Source organism: Salvelinus sp. IW2-2015, unplaced genomic scaffold (genome assembly GCF_002910315.2).
Source record: "Salvelinus sp. IW2-2015 unplaced genomic scaffold, ASM291031v2 Un_scaffold4281, whole genome shotgun sequence".
NCBI classification, from domain to species: domain Eukaryota; kingdom Metazoa; phylum Chordata; class Actinopteri; order Salmoniformes; family Salmonidae; genus Salvelinus; species Salvelinus sp. IW2-2015.
Genome location: NW_019945552.1, coordinates 1 through 13,483, shown reverse-complemented (window position 1 = coordinate 13,483; position 13,483 = coordinate 1). Strand labels below are relative to the sequence as shown.

General features: G+C 45.0%; 1 protein-coding gene and 1 long non-coding RNA gene across 2 annotated transcripts; one reads left to right on the top strand and one right to left on the bottom strand.

Annotated features, from left to right (window-relative positions):
- Positions 1-827: 827 nt before the first annotated feature.
- On the bottom strand, positions 828-12,498 carry LOC112077101 (cell division control protein 42 homolog; the record flags this gene model as incomplete). Its single annotated transcript, XM_024143695.2, has 4 exons — positions 828-3,131; positions 11,731-11,927; positions 12,022-12,144; positions 12,426-12,498. Coding segments are annotated over 4 exons (483 nt in total), but the record flags the coding sequence as incomplete, so codon positions are not given.
- LOC139026273 (uncharacterized) lies at positions 5,067-5,761 on the top strand. Its single transcript, XR_011478033.1, has 3 exons — positions 5,067-5,121; positions 5,584-5,617; positions 5,738-5,761. It is a non-coding gene; the product is annotated as an uncharacterized lncRNA (long non-coding RNA).
- Positions 12,499-13,483: the final 985 nt, after the last annotated feature.

Here is a 13,483-nt window from a genome sequence, read left to right as displayed (position 1 = left end):
GCTCTCCTCTGTGACCAGGAAACAGATAAGTGGTTGAGTGTCAATTTGTTAGCAGGCAAACGGACGTGGCTTCCCCTCCTCGATAGCCAATTTCTCTCGATGATACTCATGCATTTACTACCACGTTTAAAAACAATATGCTTACTGTTTTATCTATGAATGTCCTGCATAACTAACTTAATTTGTTTAGAGCACTTCAGTTATTTTGGGATCCCCCCTGAAAACATCATTAGCCTAATGATGCGTGAGTAGAAAAGAATAGTCTCATTTTAAGTAAGCACTCCTCAATTTACTTAGACCTTTCTCAAAAAGAGGCGTGAGGGTACAATGACATTCTAGACGATTCTGTGCTTCAACTTTGTGGCAACAGTTTGGGGAAGGCCCTTTCCTGTTTCAGCATGACAATGCCCCCATGCTCAAAGCGAGGTCCATACAGAAATTGTTTGACAAGATCGGCGTGTAAGAATTTGACCGGCTTTCCTAACCTCAACCCCAGTGAACACCTTTGGGATGAATTGGAACGCCGACTGCGAGCCAGGCCTAATCACCCAACATCAGGGCCTGACCTCACTAATGCTCTTATGGTTGAATGGAAACAATTCCCCGCAGCAATGTTCCAACATCTAGTGGAAATCCTTCCCAGAAGAGCGGAGGCTGTTATAGCAGCAAAGGGGGACCAAGTCCATATTAATGCCCATGATTCTGGAATGAGGTGTTCGATGAGCAGGTGTCCACATACTTTTGGTCATGTAGTGCATTTGTCCCTTGAGCACCACCTCATAATCCGGTAAACTGCCTGATAAGTAAGAATGGCCAAGGAAAAGGAGTAAAGGCAATTAAGGTATAAGTTTAATATTTGTTTCAAAGAATGCATATACAAAGAACAGAGACGTAAGACAAAGCATTTGGTTTCGCACCAAAACAACAGTTATAATAACAATAAGACTGGTCTGGACGTCAACCCAACCTCGGAGCCACCAAGGTCAATCAACCAATCACAATCCAGGTTTGACAGAAATGTTCTCTGTCATTGGAGGTCATTGGTGTTTGTAGCTGGTGTGTCAGAGTTCAGCTGAGTTCCAGACCCTAAATGTAAAAGGATAGGAAGTAATCTTCTTAAAATAAAAAAATAAAACAGATTTTGGTAAAAACATCTGGAGCCTACATTGACGCATGTGCCAGCTTACATTATTATTAAATCTGTTAACCTATGATCGCAGAGGAGACCAGGGGCTCACCTACAGGCATTACCACAACGTTACCACCATAGAATTACAAGTAATAGAACCGACACGGTCCCTCATACCACAGATTCTTTAGGAGGTACACCTAGCATGGCGGCACAATAGCATTGCCATTGCAGCATGACAATATGGAACACCGAGAAAGGCACAGAATTCTGATGCTATAAGCATCAATTCATTAACAATCCAAATGGGACAAAATACTGCCACCGGTGTACACACAACAGAACGTTGCTTAGAACAAGTCAGCTTCACTAATAGTTCTATGGTTACCATAACGTTGAGACAATGTTCAGCTAACTCTCCTTTGGTGCCTGGCAACCACTTCTTCTGCTAACACTGTTTAAGGTCCCTGCTTCAAAAGGCCAATTCCCGCATCAAGACCCATCGCGACAGGATGCCTTTAGTTCTTCAATAATGCCAGTCCCTAGTCTACTCTAACCTCTTCCCCTACAGTACAGTGATGAAAGGATTGGATCGGTATAAGTAATATGGTCATAAAATGTTTCCCCATCTACTTGATTTGGATATACTGAAGAGCCCAGGTGGTAGGGGCTGATTTGGGTATACTGAAGAGCCCAGGTGGTAGGGGCTGATTTGGATATACTGAAGAGCCCAGGTGGTAGGGGCTGATTTGGGTATACTGAAGAGCCCAGGTGGTAGGGGCTGATTGGATATACTGAAGAGCCCAGGTGGCCAGGGGCTGATTTGGATATACTGAAGAGCCCAGGTGGCAGGGGCTGATTTGGATATACTGAAGAGCCCAGGTGGCAGGGGCTGATTTGGATATACTGAAGAGCCCAGGTGGCAGGGGCTGATTTGGGGCTGATTTGGGATTGATCATTAAAATGGCAGACTGTTCTGTCACTTGGAGGGGCGACGTTGGCAAAGAAAGCAAATTAAAAATGGCTACTTTGCTTCATCAGGTGGTGTTGGAGGTGGAGCAGCGGGATTGGGCGCTTGATGTGCTCGTCAAGAGGGGTGGAGCTTAATACAGCAGCGTGTCAAGCTGTCCCTCGGGCAGCCATTTCATTTGGAGGTGGAGCATAGGTCTATCAGAAGTSCACAGGAGCTAGGTGGCTGAGAGCCAAATCAACACCACTGACAGGGAAAGCTGTCAAAGACAGTATAAATGTCATACTTTAAATCAGCCTGCTGTCCTTTCACCAATGAGCGGTTATGACACCTTGACAGCTTACTTCAACCMTACAACAGCCTATGTCACCTGTATGACAGCCTGTGTTATTTAACCACCTGGAAGGTTCAAACCCTTTAGAGAGTAAAAGGGGGCATGTTTTGGCTTCTCCTTGAATGCAGGGCTGAATCTCAATAGACTATAGTTACTGCCTCTCTGTCTCCTTTCATCTTCAATGATGTTTAAAGCCAATGCCCAGTAGGCATCCATCATATTCCTTTCGTTAACTATTTACTTGGAGATCAGTGTAGAGAAAGGGAAACAAATGAGAGAAATCCACTTGAGCCTACTGAGATGCACCCGTCTCTGTCCATCTGAAGGCTCTGACTGTTGTAACTGGAATGGGAATGTGGCCACGGTAGTCACGGTTACAAGCTGGGTTAGGTTCTCTTCTGTGCCTCTCTTCCCGTTGGTCCGCTGGTTAAACACAGGCCTGGATCAACTCATCGCTCCTTATTGCAGAGTCTAATCTGAAACTTTTGTCTGTTTCTATACTTCGCTTCAGAGTAAATGGCTGTCAATCAGCCTTAGCAGAGCAAGGGAGGAGGGGATGGGGGGGTGAAGGGGGAGGGTGTACATGTGTGTGTGAGGGTTGGGGTCATTCATAGCAGCACACATTTGCGTTTCTTCTTGGGCTCGGGAGGCTCCAGCGCAGCCAGTATCGCCTCATCAAACACATTCTTTAGGCCTTTCTGTGGATAAAAAACAAACAGGCTCAACAAAGGGGCACAACACACACACACAGGGGCAACACACACACACACACAGGGGCAACACACACCACACTCAACAAAGGGGCAACAACACACACACAGGGGCAACAAAAGGGGCACACCCACACACAAAGGGCAACACACACACACAAAGGGGCAACACATCACACCAAAGGGGCAACACACTCACAGCAAAGGGGCAACACACACACACACACAGGCTCAACGAAAGGGCAACACACACACAACAGGCTCAACGAAAGGGCAACACACACACAACCGACACGGCTCACCGAAAGGGCAAACACACAACAAGGCTCAACGAAGGGCAAACACACACACACACACAAACAGGCTCAACGAAGGGGCAACACACACACACAACAGGCTCAACGGAAGGGGCAACACTATCAGGAATAAACAGGCTCAACGAAGGGCAACAACACACAACTCACGAAGGGCACACACACACACAATAGACAGCTCAACGAGGGGCAACACACACACACAGGCTCAACGAAGGGGCAACACACACACACAGGCTCAACGAAGGGGCAACACACACACACACAACACACAGGCTCAACGAGGGCAACACACACACACAGTCAACGAAGGGGCAACACACACACACAGGCTCAACGAGGGGGCAACACACCACAGCAGGCTCAACGAAGGGGCAACACACACACAGGCTCAACGAAGGGGCAAACACACACACACAGGCTCAACGAAGGGGCAACACACCACACACACCAGGCCAACGAAGGGCACAAACCACACAGGCTCAACGAAGGGCAACACACACACACAATCAGGCTCAACGAAGGGCAACACACCACAAGGCTCAACGAAGGGCACCACACACAGGTCACACACACACACAGGGCTCAATGGGGCTTCAACTTAATAAAACACAAAGGGGTCAAAAGATCAAGTGACAAACTAAAACAACAGCATTAGACATGAAAGGAAATTAACTCGGGATACTTCATCCTCATAGAGGGCTGGAAATGAACAAAGACGGCTGGGGATATTATCAACTAAGGAAAAACAGTAATACTACCTGCGTTGAGTCATGTCAATTGGATCGGGCAGTGAGCGTTCAAAACAAAGGCCGGGCAAACAAGAAAGTGGAGTACGAGACGACATGGCTCAGAGATACACACACACAGGGCCCAAGGGAATTCAAGTAAGAACAACCATGCCAAAGTCAGACCACTAAAATCAAAAGGTGTTGCGAAAGACACCACGGTTTACCTGCTAACCTAAGACCCTGTTAGCCAGAACTTCCCATAACTTTCTGCAGATCAACATGTAATCAGAGCAGCATGTTCAGAGCTGCACGTTTCTGCTCTTCTTATTGTTTGTCAGAGCAGCTTAGGATTGGAAGGAATGCCTTGGGCATGTCATGTGAGTCGTCACAATACAGATTTATGAGCAGAGCAGGAACCCATGTATCCTCTGTTCAGGGAAACTCTAGAAAACCTATAGAAACCTATGGCAAGCCTCATATTTGATCCAGAGTTTAGGCTCTATATCATACTGGTCTAGGAGGCTGTGGGGCCAGAACGACCGAGCACTACTGAGCTGCTATCCAGCTGTCCCCGTAGATAAAGGAAGGAAAGGCAGAGGAAAAGGATAGCAATTTCAGTAGTCCTTTATTCATTCATTTCACAAATATTCCACACAATTATATTAGCTTTTGAATCTTTTTAAACTCCCAAAATGGCTAGATATGAACTGCAGCAATGGAACATGACAGAGTGCAACAGAGAGAGAGTTTGGGTCCTGTGATGCTGCTACTTGGGTTCTGGCTCTAATTCTATTGCTTCCCTTCGAAATGTGTCTGTAAAGTTCAACGGTCTGTAGCAGTCGATACACGGTCCCAAGGTGCCAGCACGGCTTTCAGTCTGACATTATCTAATATCACTGGTGTGCTTTTCAGTTGAAACCAGCACGGCTTTCAGTGACATTATCTTAATATACTGGTGTGCTTTTCAGTTGAAACCAGCAGCGGCTTCTGCATTATCTAATATCACTGGGTGTGCTTTTCAGTTGAAACCAGCACGGCTTCAGTGCATTATCTAATATCACTGGTGTGCTTTTTCAGTTGAAACCAGCACGGCTTTAAGTGACATTATCTAATATCATGGTGTGCTTTTCAGTTGGGAAAACGCAGGCCACGGCTTTCAGTGACATTATCTAATATCCCTGGGTGTGGCTTTTCAGTTGAAACCAGCACAGCTTCAGTGACATTTATCTAATATCCTGGTGTGCTTGTTCATTGAAGCACCAGTCAAGCGGGCTTTCCGTGACAATTATCTAATATATCAACTGGTGTGCCTTTTCAGGTTGAAACCGTAGCATGGTTCGTGACATATTAATATCACTGGTGTGGCTTTTCAGTTTGAACCAGCATAGGCTTCAGTGACATTATCTAATATCACTGGTGGTGCTTTTCAGTTTGAACAGCAGCGGCTTCAGTGAACATTATCTAAATATCACTGGTGGTGCTTGTTTTCATTGAAACCAGCACGGCTTCAGTGACATTATGCTACATATCACTGGTGTGCTTTTTCCAGTTGAAACCAGCACGGCTTCAGTGATCATTTCTAAATATCACTGGTGTGCTTTTCAGTTAACCAGCACCGGCTTCAGTGACATTTATCTAATATCACTGGTGTGCTTTTCAGTTGAAACCTAGCACGCTTCAGTGGACATTCTCTAATATCACTGGGTTGTGCTTTTTCAGTTGAAACAGCATACGGCTTTCAGTGACAATTATCTAATATCATGGTGTGGCTTTCAAGTTGAAACCAGCGGCTTCAGTGACATTATCTAATACACTGGTGGTGGCTTTTCAGTTGAAACCAGGATGGCCAAACTCTCTACCTGTGGCTCTGGCACTTGACAGCCCTAAACGTCCCCACGGTCACACCTCAGTCTTGTCATACATCAGCAGTAGTACAAAAAAATAAAACAACATTAGGAATCATGGAGGCTCGTAGAATTGGTGCTTAAATCACAATGCTGTGGAGTCAAGTAAATCAGACTCTCCCTTAACTCTGGACTCTCCAAACAACACCATAACAGAAGGAGAAACACTAACCTAAGAAGAAGACACATGGGCCGTGTCTCAAATCACATCCTAAATCCCACAAAGTACACTACTTGGTCCACTATGGGTAATAGGGTGTCATTTGAGATTTGCCCTGAGAGGATAAGTGATGTGATTAACCAAACCCAATGTCAGCACTGTTAGATCTGAGGAAACCCAAGAGCAACGGACACGGTCCTCCAGCACAGTAAGGCCATGCGGACAAGTCAACAAAAAGGGGAGGGAAGGAAGAGTCATGGCACACTCAATATTAAGTAACACTGTCGTAAAGGGGAAGTGGATACAGGGGATAGCTTGAAGAGGTGGTTGGTTGGGTAAAACGAGGACAGAGGTTTAAACTAGAAGTAAGCAGCAGACAAAGAGAGAAAGACATTAGAATATACAGCACTTCCTCTTTCTTTGCGTCTCTGGTGGCTCTAGGGCGGCTAGGATAGCTTCATCAAATACATTCTTCAGCCCTCGCTATAACGACAAAGGGGAGGGGAGAAAACGACAACAGTTAGCACAGCAAACAGAGACAAAAAGGGTTGAGATGAGCAGAGAGAAGAAAATAGGATAGGGAAAGAGGGAGTGGAAAAGAGAGAAAAAGAGAAGGGGAAGTAGAGGCAAGAACAAATTGTGGGGAAAATACAGAGGGAGAGGGTAGAAATCGAAAGAGTGAGTGCAACATTGTGTGGAAAATCTAAGAACAGAGCACAAGGAAACTAAAGAGAACTGGAAGATAGATCTACTGTAAAACATTAGTTAAAGTTGGTAGAGGAGATGAGGAAGCCTCTAGACTATGGAGATTTTGCCCTGCGAGATCGGAGCTGAAGCGTTTGAGATAGAAGTTTCTCTGACCCACAGATCTAGGATCAGAGGACCCTACCCCCCTGTCTCAACCTTCACTATCAGGTGCAAAGAACATCTGGCCCAGAACGCGTGGTTAGGCGCAACATCTGACTGGCAGGCAGAACAGTCACACAGGAAACAGGATATTGCATYAGCAGCTCTTACGGCAGGGGAAGCTGGTCTAGAGAGAGGAAGGACGGTGGGGCAGGACGCCAGAGCAGCGCAGGAGAGGAAGAGACACAAGATGGGGTTGGGGAGGGAGACCTAAACTTGGCCACAGTTTAGATCGACTAGGGCCCATTGTTTCCGATACAGTAAAGCCCTCGACTCCCACTGAGTAACACCATAGGACACAAGATGGCCGTATGAGAGGGAGGTGATCGCTGAACTCCTTCAGTTTTCCCATCYATTATGACTGTGGTCGGCAACAGGACAGATTTTTGTTTTTGGTCAAAATAGACCGTAAAATCACCAGGAATTCAGCTAAAAATGTGTTTAATTCTGCTCCCAAGTATTCCCCCACATTTAAAAAGGAGATGTGATCGTGTCTCAATGTAATGAAGGTATGASAGGTATGTTTGGGCAGTTTACAATGATTAGAAACCGACCATCTGCTCCGACAAGTTGCCTACCCCTCAACAGAATGATAACAAAGACTATATGTCTCCATCTAAAAATGGCAGCCTTTTAATATAAGACTGTTAACCAATACAATGTTTTACTGCCACGAGTTGGACATTGGTTGTTTGTGCAGCTCAAGAAGACCACTGCGCAACAGGCTGATGGAAAATTGGGTGTTATAATCCATGTCTACAACCAAGTTCAGACAAAAATAAATGTCTGAAACTAAAGATATTGCACCTTACTGAATGTGGCCAACTGATAAGACTGCTGACAGCAGCTGCTCTACTTAGAACAAGACTAGGCCATATACAGCACTTTGAGATATCAGCTGATGGAAGAAGGGCTATATAAATACATTTGATATGTGGATCTACAGGGTAAGAGTACCTATTAAGCCAACCAGAAGGTTTTGTGGAGACATTAACATATACTGCCTAATTTTTGTAAGAGAAGTTGATAAAAAAATATATATTTTAAAATCAAATTTCACATGCGGTTAATATGAGGGTTCCGAGTGTATCCTTTAAACCCATGAGTGTTCCAAATGAGCCTCTTAAATTATCCAATTCATTTCCAATCGTTAAAAACTTACAAACTGACATTTCTTATATAAGCAATAAGGCACGAATGAGTGTGGTATATGGCCAATATACCACTATGGGCTGTTCATAAGCACGACACATCGCAGAGATTTGGGGCGGCAGGTATCCTAGTGGTTAGAGCGTTGGTCCAGTAACCAAATGGTTACTTGATCGAATCCCCGAGCTGACAAGGTAAAAAATCTGTCATTCTGCCCATGAACAAGACAGTTAACCCACCGTTCCCCAGTAGGCCGTCATTGTAAATAAGAATTTGTTCTTAACTGACTTGCCTAGTAAAATAAAGGTTAACTTCTTATGGCTGGGAGGCGCTATTCCAACATTTGGATGAAAAGCGTGCCCAGAGTAAACTGCCTGCTACTCAGGCCCAGAAGCTAAGATATGCATATTATTAGTAGATTTGGATAGAAAACACTCTGAAGTTTCTAAAACTGTTTGAATGATGTCTGTGAGTATAACAGAACTCATACGGCAAGCAAAAACCTGTGAAAAATCCAACCAGGAAGTGGGAAATCTGAGGTTTGTAGTTTTTCAAGTGATTGCCTATCCAATATACAGTGTAAATTTGGTCCGATTGCACTTCCTACGGCTTCCACTAGATGTCAACCATCTTTAGAACATTGTTTCAGGCTTCTACTATGAAAGGGGAGCGATTTAGAGCTGTTTGAAGCAGTGGTCTGGTTGAAAGCTTTTAGTTTAGTCATGCGCGCAGCCGTGAGCACGAGCTCTGTTCCTTTTCATTTCTAAAGACAAAGGAATTGTCTGGTTGAAACATTGAAGATTTATGATAAAAACATCCTAAAGATTGATTCTATACATCGTTGGACATGTTTCTACGAACTGTAATATAACTTTTTTGACTTTTTGTCTGGACTTAGTGCTCGCACCTTGTGCATTTGGATTACTGGACTAAACGCGAACAAAAAGGAGGTATATGGACATAAATGGACTTTATCAAACAAAAGGATTCCTGGGAGTGCATTACGATGAAGATCATCAAAGGTAAGTAAATATGTTGTATGCTATTTCTGACTTTTGTTGACTCCACAACATGGCGGGTATCTGTATGGTGGCTGAGCGCTGTACTCAGATTATTGCATGGTGTGCTTTTGCCGTAAAGCTTTTTTGTAATCTGACACAGCGGTTGCATTAAGGAGAAGTATATCTTTAATTCTATACTCAACACTTGTATCTTTCATCAACGTTTATGATGAGTATTCCTGTAAATTGATRTGGCTCTCTGCAAAATCACCGGATGTTTTGGAGGTAAAACATTACTGAACATAACGCGCCAATGTAAACTGAGATTTTTGGATATAAATATGAACTTTATCGAACAAAACATACATGTATTGTGTAACATGAAGTCCTATGAGTGCCATCTGATGAAGATCATTAAGGTTAGTGATTAATTTTATCTCTATTTCTGCTTTTTGTGACTCCTCTCTTTGGCTGGAAAATGGCTGTGTTTTTTGTGACTAGGCGCTGACCTAACATAATCGCATGGTATGCTTTCGTCGTAAAGCCTTTTTGAAAATCGGACACTGTGGTGGGATTAACAAGTGTATCTTTAACAACTTTTGGCAATATCAGTATAAACAGAATTTCTACTCAATGTGGACTCAGGGGTTTTGTTCTTGCCAACAAGTACACACCTGATTAAACTAATCATAGACTTCAAACAAGACATGATTAGTTGAATCAGGTGTGTTATTGCCTGGTTAGAACACAAACCTGCACCCACACTGGCCCTCTGTGGATAAGAAGCCATGCAACATTCATTGAATTATCTGAACGCTGATTCACATTTGCTGTACTGCTATTGTTGTTAATTAGTTCAACTTGTCTTCCTAAAGCCTGTCAGAAGACAGTTTCAAATCTCCCTCTATGGTGTGTTAAAAAGGTACAGGTGGTGGACCAAAAAAACAATCAGATTGCACCCAAAAGTGCATGAGTAGACGTCCAATAGTCATCTTCTTGTCCCTCATTTGTTTGCATTTCTCCACCACTTGGAGGTATTCTAGCCCTGATATCCCACAAAAGTCTTGGACTACAGAGGTTTCTAAATCTGAACAAAAAAAACATTTATGCTCATTGAATATTACAGAAACACACCACCCCATGTTTCAATGCAAACCGGGCTTAATTGGCGCATACCGGGCTTAATTGGCGCATACCGGGCTTAATTGGCGCATACCGGGCTTAATTGGCGCAGTGATTTACGGTGAAAAAGACAATAGCAAAGTCTACTCATAAAATATTTGGAAACCAATGGTTTGGGGTATAAATATACACTATAGTTTACAATATTATGCAAAGATAGTATTGATCATATTAAACAATATTGCTTTATTGTCATTTACATTCTGTATAGAAGGGGTGCTTTTTGTACTCCTGTACCCTTTAAGCACACCTGAGATAAATGCTGTTTTTGTAAAGTTCACATTTATGTATAACAATGCAGGGTTAATTTAACCGTAAAATAAGACAAAATGCATTTAAAAATGTAAGACTGAAATCTATTACCTTGCTGCAGTTCAAGTTGCTACTGTGTAACTGACACAGGCACGACTGCTAGCAATTCAAACCCATATTTTCAAATGGTAAGAAATAGTAATGAAATATACTGTCATATCAATACATAAGCACATTCATCTCCTCATGTTATATATGAAGTACGGTCACTTATTGGAGAAGCTATTAACAAGTTCTGAAAAAGGATGTGCTTATCTGACAGTAGCCTCAAAAACACTTTTTGCAGCTTTGAAACTGGCTACTAGTGGTAACTCAACAGTCAACAAATGTATAATAAAACATAAGATTGGCTAAGAATAAAAGGTTTATCGATATAACCAGATGAATTAGTTGAAACTGAAACTTTTTATTTCAATCCCCAGATGAGGTGGGCTTACGCTGACGCAAATACAATGTACATATTGACATTTGGAACTATTTCTGCTACTGTAGCGATTCACGGGGAACAGCCAGAGTGGCTTGAACCAGACACGTTGTGGTTTCAGGGCACTAGCACCTAGTGGGCACTAGCACCCTGTCATAAAGGTCAGGATACAACACAGATCAGAACACGCAGCCAGTCCGTGGACCAACACTCTACATGTACCGTTCTCCATCCACTTTCTTGTTTCTTTGAGCCGTGACAGATGATATGTAGCATTGAAACAAAACTTCAGCTGCCCAGAGACAAGAGAGAAAACTTAGCTGCAAGGGTCCTGTGTGATTTCAGGATTGTGAAGATGTGTGGGAGTGACTCAGGCTGATGTAACGTGTATGTGGAAGGGACTTGCATGTGCTAGGCTGGGGGCGTGTAGCATGTGTCTCTCTTCGCTCATACATGCGTGGTGATTGCGTGTGTGAGGTTGTGCGACAGTGTGTGTGGTCTTACCTGCGTGAGGGCTGAGCACTCCACATATTTGACGGCCTTGAGGTCTTTGGCCAGTTTCTCCGCCGTCTCAAGAGTGATGGGCTTCTGCTTGTTCTTGGCCAGCTTCTCTATGGTGGACGGGTCGTCTCGCAGATCTATCTGAGTCCCCACCAACAGGAACGGGGTCTTGGGACAGTGGTGGGTGACTCTGGAACCCACTGGAACACACGGGTTAGAGAGAGTGTGTGAGTGACACGGGGAGGAGGACCGGAAGAGAGGCAGGCAAGCGGAGATGGGAGGGAGAGAAAGGACAACCTTTTTTGACATTTTCGAAGGGAGGAGGGGGCATAGAACGGGAGAAACCGACGAGGAAGGAAACCCCCCTCGGGTGTGATTTAAACGTCAGAGGTGTAACTGTTCCGTAGTCCTCCTGACCTGGGAAGAGAGAGAACACACATTAGCCCTACAACCAACACACCTGGTAACACATGGGTTAGAAACCTTTGTAGGTACGGCTCTAAACATGCATTCCATGTATACACGACACACTAAAGGGACATTGGCTATCAGCATTCAGGCACCAAGCAGCAGGGTGTATCTTTGATCAGACCTGAGGCAAGCCAAAACCACTTCATAGAGACCAGGACAACCTAGTCAAAATAGCAAGGAACACATTTTAAATATTTTAGTTTGCTATTCATAAGTGGAGACTGTACCTGAGTGGTCAAACAAGCCAGGGTGTAAGGGCTCCCCTCCTATCATTAAGTTACAGCATAGTTTGGTCAACACCTGCAACACACAGAGACACATAGAGAGAGGCACGAGAAGAGAGGGCCAAAGAGAGAGAGAGAGAGAGAGAGGCACGAGAGAGAGAGAGCCGAGAAGAGAGAGAGAGAAGGTCACGAGAGAGGAGAGAGAGAGGCACGAGAGAGAGAGAGAGAGAGGCACGAGAGAGAGAGAGGAGAGCACGAAGAGAGAGAGAGAGAGGCACGAGAGAGGAGAGACAAACGAGAGAGAGAGAGAGAGAAGGCACGAGAGAAGAGAGGAGAGGCAGCGAGAGAGAGAGAGAGAGAGAGGCACGAGAGAGAAGAGAGAGAAGAGGCACGAGAGAGAGAGAGAGAGAGAGGCAGAGAGAGAAGAGAGAGAGAGAGGCCACGAGAGAGAGAGGCACGAGAGAGAGAGGCACGAGAGAGAGGCACGAGAGAGAGGCACGAGAGAGTAGAGAGAGGAACGAGAGAGAGAGAGAGGCAGAGAGAGAGAGAGGCACGAGAGAGAGAGAGAGGCACGAGAGAGAGAGGAGGCAGAGAGGAGAGAGAGGCACGAGAGAGGAGAGAGGCATCGAGAGAGAGAGGAGAGCCCACGAGAGAGAGAGAGAGGCACGAGAGAAGAGAAGGCACGAGAGAGAGAGAGCGAGAGAGAGAGAGCGACGAGCGAGAGCGTAGAGAGCGAGAGAGAGAGGCGCGAGGGGAGGCACGAGAGAGAGCGAGAGAGAGCGGCGCGGAGAGAGCGAGAGAGAGAAGGCGCGAGAGAGGGCACGAGAGAGGCGCGAGAAGAGGCACGAGAGAGCGAGAGAGAGGCACGAGAGAGCGAGAGAGGGCGAGAGAGGAGGAGAGAGGCACGAGAAGAGCGAGAAGAGAGGCACGAAGAGAGCGAGAGAAGAGGCACGAAGAGCGAGAGAGAGACACGAGAGACGAGAGAGAGGCACGAGAGAGCGAGAGAGAGAGGCAGAGAAGAGCGAGAGAGAGAGGCACGAAGAGCGAGAGAGAGAGGCACG